Source organism: Ischnura elegans, chromosome 12, assembly GCF_921293095.1.
Source record: "Ischnura elegans chromosome 12, ioIscEleg1.1, whole genome shotgun sequence".
Classification (NCBI taxonomy): Eukaryota; Metazoa; Arthropoda; class Insecta; order Odonata; family Coenagrionidae; genus Ischnura; species Ischnura elegans.
In genome coordinates, this window is record NC_060257.1 from 54,018,262 (window position 1) to 54,034,951 (window position 16,690).

Here is a 16,690-nt window from a genome sequence, read left to right on the forward strand (position 1 = left end):
GAAGTTCATATATTTGCTCGCAATTCTGGTAATTTGGTTTTCCCACATCCAGTTACTATAAAACGGCTCTGCTCTTCTTTTAAAGTTGGTCCAATTAATGAGAAAAATGAGCATGGGTTTCTATCTTACGTGAAGCACCGAGTTTCTCATTACAGAGCCACGAGCGTTATATCACCCTTATTCATTAGAAACCCTTTCTTGACTACAAGGGCAGAGTATAGTAGAACCTGCATATAACTCCAGCAGTTTAGCTTCTAGTGCTCATGAGTTCGCGGTAGAGAACTTACTATATTCATTTAAAGATGTTGTCCATATTTTGCCAATGAGTACTCTGTCAGCCTGTGTTCTAAAAGATATTCTGAAGAAAGTCATCATTGGTCTCGAAAAAGTTGTTCTGGAGGTGGTTTGTGTTATAAGTGAAAACAAATCCATCAACAGGAAGGCGGTATCTCTCTTCACCAATCCACCAAGGCTGAGTATAGTTTATCCACATCCTTCTCATCATTCTTGGCCATTACTCTAAAGGCTTGACTGTCCATATGTTTAAATGTATTCGCAACAACTGGATCAATAAGAAAAACTATTATTTTCCCAACTGAATGCGTTATATATGCTACATTTCTGTGTTATCAGGTAGGACATGGTATTTTTCCATTCAAAACTATTTCCCCAGGTACTTTAAAGCAGCAAATCCTAGTTCACCGTTTCTTAAAAGGTTACAATTCGCCCCGTTAAGTGCATAAATTGCCATGAAATTATAGTTTGCAGATAGGTCTAATCAAAACAATCCCTATGTCATTTAACAGAAGCACAATCTAGTTTTATCCTAATCTTGTGCATGTGTAAGAACATAACTTTTTTATTTCATTATCGTTTAATGCAGCGATGCTGAAAAAATAGAAGCCCCGTGAAGGATGTAAAAATCCTATGACTTCTATGTTATAAGTTCCACTGATGCGTAAAAAATGTTTTACTGAATATAAGACTTGTAATGATATTCTCGAGGTTTCGAATGCATTTGGAAGCAAGCTGTTTCTCTTCGAAGAAGATTTTTCGGCGAAGGCGTAGGTCCATTCGAGACAATTATGTTTCCCGAGGTAGGGATTTACTGTTAACATCATTTAAGTATATGTACATATGATATTATATAAGGAAAATTGTAGCCGGAGAAATGTCTGTTCACATATCGTTTGGTTTTCTTACGCATTCCCCACCAATCGGCGCTATCAATGGCAGTCTTCGCTACTCCCTCCGTCCGCCTACGACTCGTGACGTCACAATTCAGCGCTCAGGCCTTGTCTCTCGGTGGTCGTGGCTTACTTCGACCGGTTTCAAAAATAAACAAATAAACTGTGGGGTCATGGCAATATTAGCAGAGCCGGAACTCACTTTCCTTCACCACTTTAACCCGTGAAATTATTCTGTGTGTTAGTTTATTACAAGCTACGCCTGCATATTTAAATTTTATATGCCTTTATTTAATCAGTATTTAAATTCTGGATTAGAAATTACACATTAGAATGTACACATTAGAAATTTTGAGGCACCAAAAATTGAGTTGACTATTACGTTTTTTCTTAACCAGTACCTGAACGGCGTTCCGGCAAAATTATACCACTTCTAATAAGTTGATTAAGTTATAGCAACATATATTCAACAACATACATATTTGTCACAATTTGACTGAAAAAAAAGAAAGCTGTTTTCAAGAGGGCGGAAATGGGTTATTAAGACCAAAATGGAATCCTTAAATTGAAAAACAATAAAATTCGTGCTCGTGTGATTCATAATTAACTCTGGCATGGAATAATTGAATAATCAGTTGTAGTTTCTGCCTTCAGAAAATCAAGGAAATGTGAAAGTGAGATACGAGAGCTAATACAAATAAAAAGCAATGAAAGATTTGCTAAGGAAATTCTAATTTTCTGAAGAATGATTTTGACACCACTTTTAATGGCTTAAAGGCACTATTTGGTGAATGAAGCTTTATCAAACTTTGAAAAAGATTGTATTTTCTTGCCCATTTGCCAAGAGCGGCCAAAGAAAAGTGGGAATATTTTAAGCCCAAAGTCAACGAATTGAATTGCCCGGGTTGGCTGAGTGTTCTCTATATTTTCAGCTGAGTCAAGGCTTATGCCATCTATGAGCATCAATAGAGTTATATCCTCTGCGAGAGTGCATTTGTGGGAAAGGGAAGTTAGCTGCCATCTATTGGCCAATTTTCAAACTAAATTTTCCGCGGCCAGACCGCCCAGTCGGGTTGCCGTAAATATTTTGTTTTTCATTGTAGATTCGAAAATAAACTTCGCTATATTCCACACAGTATTTATAAAAAAACTACCTTTCTGGGTCATTATCAAGGGATAATGGAACCAGTTGTTGTTATTTTACCTTTTCATAATGACCCGAATAGGACGAAGCCGGTAGAGCTTATAATAAGTATCTACTGTTTGGAATATAACAAAGTTTTTTTTTAATCTGTCATGTCAACATTCCATTAAGTGAACTCGCGAACCATCGATTTTCATTATTAAGTCCCAATATTTTATGGTTTTTCGACATATATCTTCGTCCTGATTAAAATAAATAGATATTGAAAAACTTTTCTACGACCATTGGCGTAGCGTGGGGAGAGGTCCGGGGGGTCCGGACCCCCTTCCTCCCCCGAAATATAAAAACACAATTACTTTCCTTCACAAAGCAAAACAATTGTTTATTGTATTTTAAAATATTGAAAAATCATGAATTTACAAAGGATATCTTTGACAAATGAAGTTTTTTCGATTATTAAAAGTGTTAAAATTAGTTTAAAACCCTCTACTTAGTACCCTGTTTTTTTATTTCCCCCCTTATTTTGGACCTCCCCCCCCCCCCCCGAACAAAATCCTTGGCTACCCTTCTGTATACGACATTTGGAGATAGCAGAAAATGTATATATATTGCAAATAATAGAAATCAAACTAATATATATGCTATTTTTCCCTTTTAGGATTCCGCCTCTTGTTAATTTTTAGTTCAAAAATGCTTAAAAAATAGAAAATCGCGTACATCGTCGTTTTTCTGAAAATTTCGGCCGAGGCCGGACGAGAAGTCTACTGAGGTTCTCAAGGTAGGCCAACCCCTTGGATTTCTCATATCAATTTTTTCGACAATAATTATTAATTCATAGATTGAAAATTTCTAGATTAGCAAATTTAAATATTCCTTGGGAAATACATCTTCAGCAATACTTGTTAATTTACTCCAGAAGAGGTCCTGGTTTTTCCTCAGTGGTGCAAAGTTGATGCAGAAGAGAAACTCTTGGTCCTTAAATTCTTATTGTTTTCTTTTCTTGTATCCTAGAGATCATTCCATCAACTGATAGACCTGCAATCAAAATATTTAAGAATAAGACAGCTCAGCAAAGTTCAATAGGAAGTACTGCCTATAAAATTAGTAATTATTCTATCCAATATACCGCACTACCAGAGAGTAATTTCATTTGGTTAGATTTTTAAAAAACTAACCAATTACATTTGAGGAATTTGACATTATAATTTTCTATCTTATCAACAATCACATATCATACGCGAATGAAGCAGAAAATCTGATATATTACCTCATGAACATTTTGGATGATGATCAACATATGCGTGAGCGTTTAAGTCAGAATCATTTTACGGCCTATTGCAGTACGTAAATATTATATAATAAGGTTGTAAATAATGATAAAAATGGAAGTATCAGAGAATTTCCTTCATCTGTATTCCTGAAATTGTACTAAAATTGTCCTCAATTCACTAAAATTAATTTTTCTGTGAGCATTCAACAATTACTACATATTAAAAGATGTATTTTACCCAATTTTAGGTGTTTTTTTTGCTCTTCAATTGAAAAAAATGGACTGGTTTCCGAATTCTTGGCGTAAAATTTTACTTTACCCAAATAAAGCTAGGAACCCATCTAGGAACTACTGAAGGAGGAAAGAGGAAAGGAAGAAGAAGGCAGAATACCTAAAATACCACGTTATTTATTGGTGGTCTAGGATGCGGTGCGGAAGTACCGATCCACAAGTATACGAGTCATGCCGGGGTCAAGTTCCTAGCACTCCAGACGACAATGACACCGCATACCTAGGAATATCCAAGCTTCCAGGCGTTGGTCGACGGGGCGTTTTCACCTGCGGGTAGATATGCAAACCTTCATGCTCGTGGGTCGCGTGGGGTGCTCTATTGGTCGCTAGCAAAGGAGACAAACGTTGCAGACAGGGCCGGCCTTAGGGCGGGGCGACCGCCCCGGGCCCCGCGCTTTGGGGGGCCTCGCGTTCGTGAAAAAAAATTAAAATATACGATAGTTTTGAAAACGCAATTTCAACTATTACTGTATTGTTAAGTCCGTGCTAGACAAAAAATAATATTAAGAATAAGGAATAATAATGCAGTAATTTTTATTGTGCAATAGGGTGGTTTCCTTCATCAAAGAAAACGAAAGGCATTGATTGCGATTCGTTACCCACCATTAGTGTATTCATAATATACAAATTATTTTGTTTTAGAAATACCGGGTTAGACGAATGGCAATGGTCCATTTTTATCCTCATTTGAAAAGGGCCAGATTGGCGCCCATGCGATGCCACTCCACGTGACGTCACAGGGACCTAGTTTCTATACGAGAAGATAGGAGTTATACGTAGTCTGAGGTTACCATTGCATGCATGAGGCGCAGAGCTCAGGGAAACATGTCTTAACAATCACTTATTAAAACTGGCTAAGGTCGGAAAGTTTTCCTCGTTTGATAAGTTATTAATAATCCTTATTTAAGCCAAGCGCTACCAGTCAGCAGGGTACTAGGCTAGCCGCTAGCAGCCTGCGTCGTATCAGCGCTAAGCCTCGCCTCAAGGTCACCTCGCAGGGCGGGAGGGGGAACCAGAAATTCGTCACGCGGAGAGACTTCCCGACATTCATACTTAAGCGTCGCGTTTTCATGCGCTTGAAAATTTTCACTTTTCATTTAATCGCGAAAAATAGATATCGTCATTTAAAAATCTAAAAGCGTGAAATACGTACTCCAGGAGTAATAATCTTTCGATTTAGGCAATAAAAAAATAATAGGAAACCACCCTATTGCGTTTGTCAGTACAGTACTGTGTCGTGTGAGTGATAACAACGAGTGAGAGAACTTGACATGTGTGAGAGCGGTCGCGGCTAGGTAGTTGAAGGCGTAGTGTGGCGAGGGGAGGAGTGATGATTACATTATATCATGTTTTTATTATAACCCACTGCATAAGATTGATTAAACTTCAATGCAATGGTAAGTTTATTTTTATTAATCTATTACCATTTTGACCTGCATGTGAAATTAAAACTACCTTTTTTCATTTTACAGTAATAGGGTAGTTTCCTTCATCAAAGAAAACGAAAGGCAATAATTGCGATTCGTTACCCACCATTAGTGTATTCATAATATACAAATTATCTCGTTTTAGAAATGCCGGTTTAAGCGAATGGCAATGGTCCATTTTTATCCTCATTTGAAATTGGCGCCCATGCGATGCCACTCCACGTGACGTCACAGGGACCTAGTTACTATGGGTGCGGTCCAATGAATGCTACTTTCGCTACCAGACGCTACAGACGGAAGTGCTCCGGAGCACCGGTCCATAGGCGCTACGTTCGCTACGAGAATTTCTTTTCGGACCGGTCAGGAGCGAAGTCAAGATGGCGGAAATGAACGAGGGTGGGCAAACTGGGATTATGAAATCGAAGATGTGGTTTTAATTGCGAATTGAGGTGACTATGATCATTGAATATTAATAAATATGTTTGAATATCATTAAAATGAATTTTATTTTTCAATACCGAGGCTCCACATAGTAAAGGAAGAAACTTTGGACTGTATTTCTCACACCAACCCTCGCCTACCCTTCTCAATGAAACTCATTACCCTAGTAAAGGAAAAAGTAGGTACTCTACCGTTTTCCCAGTTGAAACATATTAACTTATAATGGCTAGCGACTATTAAAAAACATTAATCTATTTCATGTATATCCTATTTTTCTTCAGATTTTAATTTATGGCATGAGTAAATTTTTCGATATATGTTCTTACAATCCTTTCTTTATATTACATGCCCCTTTTAATAATTTTTGTTGCCTTTTGTATGTAAAGGCTGCTTCCAAAGACATTTGAGTTCATTTTGGGGGAGATACGAGAATGTTTGTCGATATTTAGTTCTTGCTACATATTTATTTAAATCACAATTAAATTTACATCTATTTACTTAGTGCGTCTACTCCGTTACTTCGTAGTCACTTATATAGGAGAAAGGCGTCCACATTCAGCGTCCATCATCTGCAACGTGAGTAAACTCTCCATTGCCTCAGTGCATTCCCTTCGAATTTCCGCCAAAAATTGACTCGCTCCCCGGTGACCCAAGTTTTCAGGGGAGCGTCTGGAGCTGGTCCGGAGCGAGGCGGGAAACGGGTGTATGACGTTTGCCGTGACGTCACAGCCTAACCTGTAGCGCTCCGTAGCGAATAACGGACCGCTTGGTGGCGCTCCGAAGCATTGGTAGCGTTCAACGGACCGCACCCTAGGAGAAGATAGGAGTTATGCATCGTCTGAGGTTACCAATGCATGCATGAGGCGCAGAGCTCAGGGAACGTAGGCTACGCTCAGGGAAACATGTCTTAATAATCACTCATTAAAACTGGCTAAGGTCGGAAAGTTTTCCTCGTTTGATAAGGTATTAATAATCCTTATTGAAGCCAAGCGCTACCAGCCAGCAGGATACCCTCTAGCAGCCTGCGACGTATCAGCGCTAAGCCTCGCCTCAAGGTCACCTCACCGGGCGGGAGGGGGAACCAGAAATACGACGTACGGAGAGATTTCCCGGCATTCATACTTATGCGTCGCGTTTTCGCGCGCTTGAAATTTTTCACTTTTCATTTGATCGCGAAAATTAGATGTTGTCATTTAAAAATCTAAAAGCGTGAAATACGTACTCCAGGAGTAATAATCTTTCGATTTAGGCAATAAAAAAATAATAGGAAACCACCCTATTGCTTTAGGCTTACAACTAATTAACTTTCATAATCTAACTTATAAAAATACCTACCTATTGAAAAAGCGCGCTTTTTATGTTTATTTTACGTTATAATTTTATGAATAAATATCATAATAAATTTTACTTGTATTATACTATTTTGAACTCAACTGCGTGATGGTATCATAACGGCGTAATTACCAAGTCTGAATTTGGAAGGGGAACACATACTTAGCCAGAGATTGGTAGGGATTCAAAATGCTCGAGTTTGTAGATGGGGTATAGAGCTTAATATTTTAAGTGAAGGGCCCCGCACTGAAGGTTCGCCCCTAGCCCCGCACCTGCTAGGGCCGGCCCTGGGCCAACCTGCTTACTTATAAGCGCCTTCCTTATTTCTTCCTTTCACCGTATCTCAATGACTTCATATGAAGTGCTAGGCGGGACAGCAATGATGCACATATTTTATAATCTCTCATGTGATTTACAAACTTAAAAATGGGAGGTGAAATGGCCTCATAAGTGTAATAGCTCTTTTATCCTAATATCTCTTTTTACCTAAATCCGGCCCTCGGAATAAATAAGACAAAATTGCATCGCCCAAGTGGTGGCAATAATCTGTTGGTGAGGCTAAAAATACATACATATAGGTTTCAGTGGCCATCTAAGTAAGGTGAGGTAAGTTTAATGGCATACATAATTTGAGAGGACTGTCTGAAAGTTCATACTGGACTGTCATGACCAGCTAGGTTTTTGAAATTGCTGGTGACAAAGATTCTCTCTCACATATGGATTATGGATGGCTACTGCATTTACTTTGGTCGATAGGAGAAAATTGTATCACCTTTGAGGGGAATAATACCAATGACCTTGAGCTAACTGATATATCCAGGAGTAGTAGAGAGTAGTATAGAGGAGGCACAGGCCACAATACTTTTGAATCCTTTTTTATCAAGAGAATTTTAAAGAGTTTTATGATTTGGCCTCTACATCTTCAGGAAGCATTGAGCGTGGACCCCCCCCCCCCCCCCCATGGTAGCAACCAACTCTAATATTAGGTGATATCTTTGTCTATCATGAACAGCAATTTGATAGTATTAGGGCATGGCTGTATTGATGTCCACTTGTGACTAAGCCGAAAGCCACTGAGTGCATCCAGAGAAGAGGCTGAAAATCCTTATACTGTCGTTGAGATCAACATCAGGGCCATCTGATATTCTCAGCTGCTCACTTGACCCTCTTTACTTTGGCAATTGAACTGTCCATTTCCTTCCCAAGTAACAAAAGAATATTGAAAAATGATTTTAAAATTACTTCAAATAATTTTAACGTCAAATTGTAATACCATCAAATAATTTTAATACCATATGTGATCTCATTTACTTGATAGCCGAAAAAGTTCTTTTTTTAAGCAATTCATAGCATAATACTATGTTTTCTTACAATTTAAAATAATTAAAAAATAACTACATATTTTGAAATCATTTTAGCATAATTTTGAAATAATTAGACTATAATTTCGAAATCATTTGAAAACCCTTACATAAATTTTCAATGGCACATAATCTTAGTCATACCGAAGTGATAAAATAAACGAGAAGTACATTTCTCATACTTTTGAGGTGATTGTGAGATGACTGACAGCTGTTTACCTAGTTATACATAAAACTACCACTTGAATCGGAATTGCATTTCCAGTTAATTACATTATGCCTATTTTTATTATAGCGGGACTATACCGATGTCATCACCTTCACGGAGTCACCCAAAAGTGCATATTAGTGCGAAAAATTCCACAGAAGAAATCATTTGCCTTGATAAAGACATTTGCCTGTTGACAGGCAAAAGGTACCTATGTAGAAGAAATGAGAGGAGAGCTGCATAAAGTAAGAAAAAATCACATAATACATCTTCAGATAGCTAACTGATGAAGAAGATGAAGTCCATCTCTCCTTGGCATATTCAGGCCAGAGATACTATTGGCCCTTGCATGGAAAGAATTGTTTAGAGGTTTACAAAATGACAGGCTAAGTACAAGAATATAATCCCAGAAATAACAACCTGATATACTTTAAATCTCATGATAAGTTATGGTTTGCATTTAAAATTTTTGAACAGTTAGTTTTTTTCCTGCCTAGTAATTATTAGTTTCAAATTAACCAAAGAATTCTCTACCTTTTTGGCAAAGGAATTTGTCGTACGATTATTGCAAGTTGGTCAAAAAAATTCCTAAAGTTTTCCCATAAGAAAAGCATTGAGAGCGTTCAAACAGTAATAAAAAATACTAAATATCAATTCGTCGGTATGGCAACCACACCAAAAAATCAACCAATAAATCTAGTCCATGTTCATTGAATATCATAATCCTCGAACATTTAAAAGTACGAAATAAAAGCGAAAAAGTCGTAGTCCCATAAGGCTCTCATGTTAATCCAAGTCGATCTATCTCGAAAACTAATCGACTTTTTCAAGTTTTCAGATTTTTCCTCCCGATGAATATTTTTTTACTTTTACGTCCAATAAGCCAAATACCCACAAATATCACAGTTTGGGCTACTAATTTGTGTCAATCACCCAATCACTCAATTACTTTCCCACTTTATATATGCGCAGCAGTTGATGTGGAAAATTCAAAAGATTGCATAATGGGAGGGACTTCATGGAGTATGTTTAGCAGAACATACCTTGCATAGTCAACCATTATTCAATAGCTGACTGCAGGGGCGGATCCAAGATATCTTTCTGGGCGGGGAGGTGGGACATAAGGAAGGCCATATCCAGGATTTTGTTCTGGGGGGCACAAGGCCACCTCGTAATACAAAGGGAATGCAATCATAATGGGAATGTATTAAAAATTTTGTATATTTTTTAAGTGTCTGGGCGGGGCCCATGCCCCATCAAGATCCGCCTATGGCTGACTGAAATGCGGTGGTGTACTAAAGAATAGAAGAAGTTAAAAGTGGTGTACAATAGGTCAGAGAATGACCCAGTGGATATATGTCATATTATAAGACATAGCAGTTACCTGAGAAATATAACACAGACTGTATTTCAGAATGCTACCCAAGATTTGATCCCAACTAAAAGTCGACTCGGTTGTCACTTTGGTATTGTGAGACCTCACTCGAATCCCATCTCAAATTGAGTCGCCAAGATCCAAGATGTCTGCTGCCATCGCCTCGAGTTTGGAAAATATATAGTACAATTGTCATGAAAATTCTTCCACATGAGATATTGTACTCCAGTGATACTTGGTTCTGATGAGCTGGAGACGATGTATGAAAATAGTTTAGGTAGATGAATTATTTTGCAAATTTGGCCACAGTTGATTAAGCTCAAATGAATTGAGTTGGAGTTAAATTCTAAAATATGAACTGTATGTGAAACTCAAGTTGAGATATGAACCACCAAAGTAGAGTTCTCAAGAGTACTCAAGATTGAGTCAGGTTCTGGAATAAGGACCTAAGTGAATGAGAGGAAGACCAATACATAAGTACTTTGACAGATAAAGGAGATAATGAAAAAGAACACTAAGGCACAGAAGGAACTAGCGAGAGTCACAAATAATGGGAAAACACGGATTACCCAAACTTTCATTTCAATTTAATGCCTTTTAATGTACGTAATTTACGTAAAACAAACAATACATATATATTATTATTTATGCCGTTATTCTGTTATTTAAGAGTGCTTCCCAGACTCATTGAAAGCTTTCTTCGCCAGTTCGCGACCTTTTTAGCGGCCATAACATGGTTGTACTCGTATTACTAATGCTCCATGTAAGGCCTGGTTTCAAAATCCACACATATGAGGCTAAGTGATCATGAATACAGGAAAGTGGAATGATGATATGAATACGAAAGTGAATACACAAATGCTTCAAAACCACTGCTCGACGTCGGAAACTACACTGTCAGGCACCACGCCAAGTAGTTGCGTCTCGCACACGTTGCCCGGGATGCAACTGCTGCGGGACGTGTATCCGTGACAGTGGCGGATACAGAAAAAACTCAAGGGGGGGGCAACATATCTTGAGTTGTCTTTACTTTTATCGTAATAAAAGATGATCAAGTCACAGGCAAAGTATATGAAAATTTTATTTAAAGTGATTATAAACATGTAAAAGACAATGCCATCTTATGATATAAAAAAGTTACAATTGTGGTTTTGCAATGCTCGGCAATACAAGCGGACCCGCAAGGGAGGGGCGCGCGCCCCCTCCGCCCCCCATCTGTATCCGCCACTGATCCGTGATCATGGAGCGCGGTCGCACACTGAGAGGCTTGGAAAACAGGAACACGGTGAATGTAGCTAGCACGCGAACGCTTCTGTTTTACGAGGGGGATTCTAACGGAAATAATAAACCTGATGTATCCTAGCATTTATGAAGTAATTCCGATGGTTTTACGTCTGATTTTATTTTTTCATAAAGATTGAGGAAAATACTGAGTGAGAGTGAAAATCATGCACTGATAATCCGCAACATGGATATACCTACCGCAGCTGGATAATTGGGAGTCTGCTGTATCTACGTTAATAGCTGATCATTTCTCCAACTGTGATTACATGGGAAATTGCCACTTAATGAGAATAAAAACCTTTGATACATCTGAAACTGGTTGTTTCATGCGAGGTGAGATGGAACTGTTTCACCATAAATGAAAGAGATCCTTTAAGTTCCACTTAAAAATGAAGTGCAAGCTTCAAAATGCACCATGAAGTGAAGTGAATTAAGTTTTTACATGGAACTTGCAAGATCTCTATTACATACTTTGACACGACACCTAAACATCATATTAAGGGTAGTTTCCTTCATCAAAGAAAATGAAATGTATTGATTGCGATTCCTTACCCACCATTAGTGTATTCATAATATACAAATTATTTAGTTTTAGAAATCCCAGTTTAGACGAATGACAATGGTCAATTTTAACCACATTTGAAAAAGGCCAGATTGGCGCCCAAGCGATGCCACTCCACGTGATGCCACAGGGACCTAGTTACTATAAGAGTAGGTAGGAGTTTTACATCGTCTGAGATTACCAATGCATGCATGAGGCACAGAGCTCAGGGAAACATCTCTTGAAAATCACCTATTGAAATTGCCTATGGTCGTAAAGTTTCCTTCGTTTGATAGGGTATTAATAATCCTTATTTAAGCCAAATGCTACCTGCTAGCATGGTGCTCTGCTACCTGCTAGCACCCTGCATCGCAGCGGCACACTTACCCTCGCCCCAAGGTCACCTCACACGGCGACAGCGGGAACCAGAATGGTGTCACATGGGGTTTTCCCAGCATTCATACTTAGCCATCGCATTTTCGCGCACTTGAAAATTTTCCCTTTTCATTTAATCGCAAAAAATAGATATCATCATTTAAAAATCTAAAATGCATACTCCAGGAGTAATAATCTTTCGATTTAGGCAATAAAAAAATAATAGGAAACCACCCTATTGGTAATTGATGAAACAAAAAATTTTAGGTCATTATGTTTTATTAAACATGACAATTACATAATACAATAAATTTGGCAAATAAAAATACAACATCTCTCTAAAATTTAATCATCGTCAAACCCTGAGTATATCCTCACCTATCTTCACTTTGAATATGTTCTATAAATTTTTCACATTGGAGCAAAGGAACTTACAAAGTTATAACTTAAAAAGATATCAGTGCATATCTGGGTGATGTTAATTTCTATTAGCCAGTGGTTAGCCATCACTAGGTCTCTGTTGCTTGATTTTATAATCGGATAGAGCAGCTTTGATTGCATCTTCTGCTAACACTGTCAAATAAAAGAAATTATTCATTAGAATCTGGAAATAGCAAATTAGAGAACCTTCATTCAATTCACATAATACCTATGTCCTCACTGAACTATGTTAACATTAACACACTTCATTAATTTCATAGTATTTTAATAATGATGCTATGATCACCTTCGCTCTCCGCAATATTAACCCGATCCAACATTATACAAAATTGTTTAATGTTTCCGAAAACTTGTACCGGACTGTGCTGAAAATGCTTAAACACACATACGTTCAAATATTTAGATGATTGAAGCTAAAACCAGCTACATCGTCTCATTGTCACACCTTTGTTGTCGTTGACACACTCTTGGCATAAAACATTAGCTGTGCAAATAGGCCTGCTTATATTAGGGCATGTTTCCCCCCTAAGTTTTTTCCAAATTATCACCTAATGGTTTAAATATTTGAAATGTGATACTTATACTTCATTAACGTTGGGATATTATAACAGTTAGGTTATCTAATAAATAGTTCAGCACCAAACTTCAACATTTGAAAATGCCCTAAATGAAATATTAGCAGAAGCATCCTCAGAAAAGGATTAATAAATAATATTTCTCACAAGGTATTCAAAGTATGTAGGCACCTCTCCATTACTACGCACGGTTATCAAATCGGCCCAAGAACTTGAGCACTAAACATGACAATCAGCTCAGTTCTGCATGCAGAGGCAAATTGCCACTAAAACAATTCCTGGCTATGGTTAACAGATTTGAAGAAATTGAGAGCAATCTATAACCATCTTCTAAGGGTGCGATTCATAGATGACACTGAAATTGTTCACTTTACAAAGTCTCTCTATATGGTAAAGTGAGACTTTAGCTAAAGTTCGTTTCAAAGTCATTCCGAGGACCTCACATCATTAAGTGGAACTTTTACTGCTAAAGTCTCGATCAGGTATTGAAATTTTGAGTTTTGGCAATGAACGCTGCGAAAAAGTGAAGAAAAAATGACACAATATTAATTGCAAAGTTGTTTACAGGTTTTTGGCGACTGGGTTTCCGTTTTGTATTGTGCAAAGCTTTTATTAAGCAGCATTTTCTCGTTCTCTCGTTTTGTGTGCAAATGTAAATGAATACTGCGTTATTGAAAGCTTTTCCCCACTAACTTTATTGTATGTTAATGACAAGTTTGCTGAATAAACGCTCACTATTAATTAGCTTTGTGCATTGGAAATGCTCTTACATGTTTCCAGCGAAGTAAAGATTCAAATGCTGATATTTTCAGGTCATTTTATGATCATCTTGTGTGTTTAACTGCCTATGGTTCCTTGGACTACTTGTTAGTCAAAGTTTGATGGTATAAGTTCATTGAAGGTGGGTGAAATAGAGAAATTCTCTCGTGTTAACTTGAAACTATACCAATTAATTCGAAGATTTATCAATCAGTGGTTGTCTCAGGTGGAGGAATATTTTGAAGAGGTATGGGCGCGTATTGTATTCTTTTGTGCTTACCAATATTTTATTTCTCGGAATGTTGACGTACAGGGCTGTATATGCTAGAGAAATGGACACTCGAGAATACCTATATCATGAAAATGAATGAATGCATGACCACACAATGAAACTTGTTGAGTGTGAGAATGGATTTATATCAATAAATATCTCTGTATCTACTCCAAACGATGCCTCTACATATGTAAATACCTAACCCCAAGTATCCATTCACGAATTTCGTATTAAAAAAGTTCAACGAAGTCTGTATAAAGAAAATTTCATAACTATCCTACATCCTCAAGAAAATATTGTTTTGCTGCAGATAATATGACTATGAAGGAAAGTATGTTTTACTTTTTTATTGCTGCCTTTCATGATAAGATCCTATATCATCATTGTAGACATTCAAATGCGTAGTCGAAAAACAAAACAAAAACTCTCTAGTTTCAAAATGACAGAAACAGGAAAATGTTAAACGTGATATGGAGGCATATGGAAAGAGTACATTAAGCAATTATGGAATGAAAATGCTTAAAATACAATGCAAAGTATAGAAACTATCACTTGGCTAGCCAAACGACATGAAAATCAAGTCTTTGCTTACGAAGACCATTGACGCCAATATAAACAGAATTTTGCTACCATTTCAAGTATCTTTAAGGTAAATTCTGGAATATAAGCACATAAATAACCTAAGAACTTAATAATTAGCTTATATTCAAAATCAACATAAATTATGCCAACCTGTTCAACCACTTACTGTGCTGTAATTATCACATTATCATAAAAATTTCCTAGGCAGTATAACGACCCATAGAGTTCAACTGCAGAATTTAAGTAATGGGTCACCTCCATCAATACTAACTCAATATAATTCCAGGGAAAAGAGACATATTAGGTGCCTGGTTTTTTCTTGAAAGGTGCCTCTCTGCTGCTGTGTTCTCATCAAAAAATTAATTCCTCTTAATTTCCGTAACCCAAATATCTCCATATTTCAACTTCAACAACAGCATGTGCGGCCATATTTATTCATCCGTAAAGGGCACTTTAGCCCAAAGTGAGCTCCGGGTGGGCACTTAACGGTAAAGGGACGATTCGGCCATCTTTCTTTTTAAGTGTCGCTTATGAAACGGAGAAAGCAGACTTTAGCCCATCTAAAGTATACTTTAGCCTAAATTGCCGTCTATGAATCGGACTTGACTGACTTTTGACTGGCATCAACAATTGCGTCACATAGCACAAGTCATAAAACACCATCGAGCTAAAATTATTTTTTATGGCTAAATATGATATCAACGCTAATAATAATCATTAAGGGACTACTTCAAAAGATTTCCAAATGTTGGCCAATAATGCATTCTACCGGTTGCCCAAGATACCCAACCGAAATGACACAGCTCAGATAGAACTGACTTGTGACATTACCACAAACTTGATCTTTCTTTATGAACTAAAAATCTATAAAATATAATTACAGCTATAATAGCAAATCATTTAAGCTTGCATGCTTTCAACATACTGGAGCAGTGAAGCTTCACGGGTGGCAAGCGAAGTTCCTTGGCAATGTCAGTGTTTTTCAACTTGAGAGCCTCGTCAACCTAAAAAGTGAACATATTTTTTCATGTAAAATACCATAAATTCTAACAGAAATAGTTGCCGTTAAGTAGTTAAACACTTACTGTCTTTCCTTTCACCCATTCGGTGGCCAGTGAACTAGAGGCTATAGCAGAACCACAGCCAAATGTTTTGAATTTGGCGTCCACTATCTTCCCATTATCATCGACTTTGATTTGTAATTTCATTACATCACCACATGCTGGAGCTCCAACAAGCCCAGTACCTACTTGCTTGTCATCCTTATTCAGTGAACCCACATTTCGTGGATTCTCATAGTGATCTAACACCTAAAAGTGAAAAAATTCGTGAAACCAACAGCACAAAAAGACGAAAAAGACCAGTACTTGCATTGATTTAGAATTAGCGTACATTGGCGTGATAATTAAGAACAGGTAGGCTGTTATAACGCTGAGGAATCACGATCCTAGAAGGGCACCTTGACAAAGAACGTAACATCGCCATTCTCTCGATCTTGCGTCGCACTCGGATACTCGGATGTGCCTGGGATGTGCTTTCGCTACTACGACAACTTCTGCAACGCAATTTCCAGCAGTTTCCAAGGAAATTCGAAACTCAATTGTTTATTGTAGCGAATTCGTACTCACATAATTTTCATATTCTCTATCGAAGCGCTTACAATACGAACTTCGGTGAATTCCACCATTAATTACGGATAAATACGACCCTGATCAAAGACAAATTGCCTCTAGAACAACCTACAATCACTATTAAATATTTTTATTTCCGTTCGAGGAGTTATTTTTCATATTTTCGGTGTTTTCGGTTCATATGAAATCGTT

At 37.5% G+C, this 16,690-nt stretch overlaps 1 protein-coding gene across 1 annotated transcript; it reads right to left on the minus strand.

The window, feature by feature from the left end:
• Nucleotides 1-12,497: 12,497 nt before the first annotated feature.
• On the minus strand, nt 12,498-16,411 carry LOC124169360 (iron-sulfur cluster assembly scaffold protein IscU). The gene is made up of 4 exons (XM_046547948.1): nt 16,260-16,411; nt 15,953-16,177; nt 15,793-15,871; nt 12,498-12,809 (listed from the first exon to the last, which is right to left on the minus strand). The coding sequence occupies exons 1-4, from the start codon at nt 16,350-16,352 to the stop codon at nt 12,736-12,738; spliced, it is 471 nt and encodes a 156-aa protein (XP_046403904.1). The 5' UTR covers nt 16,353-16,411; the 3' UTR covers nt 12,498-12,735.
• Nucleotides 16,412-16,690: the final 279 nt, after the last annotated feature.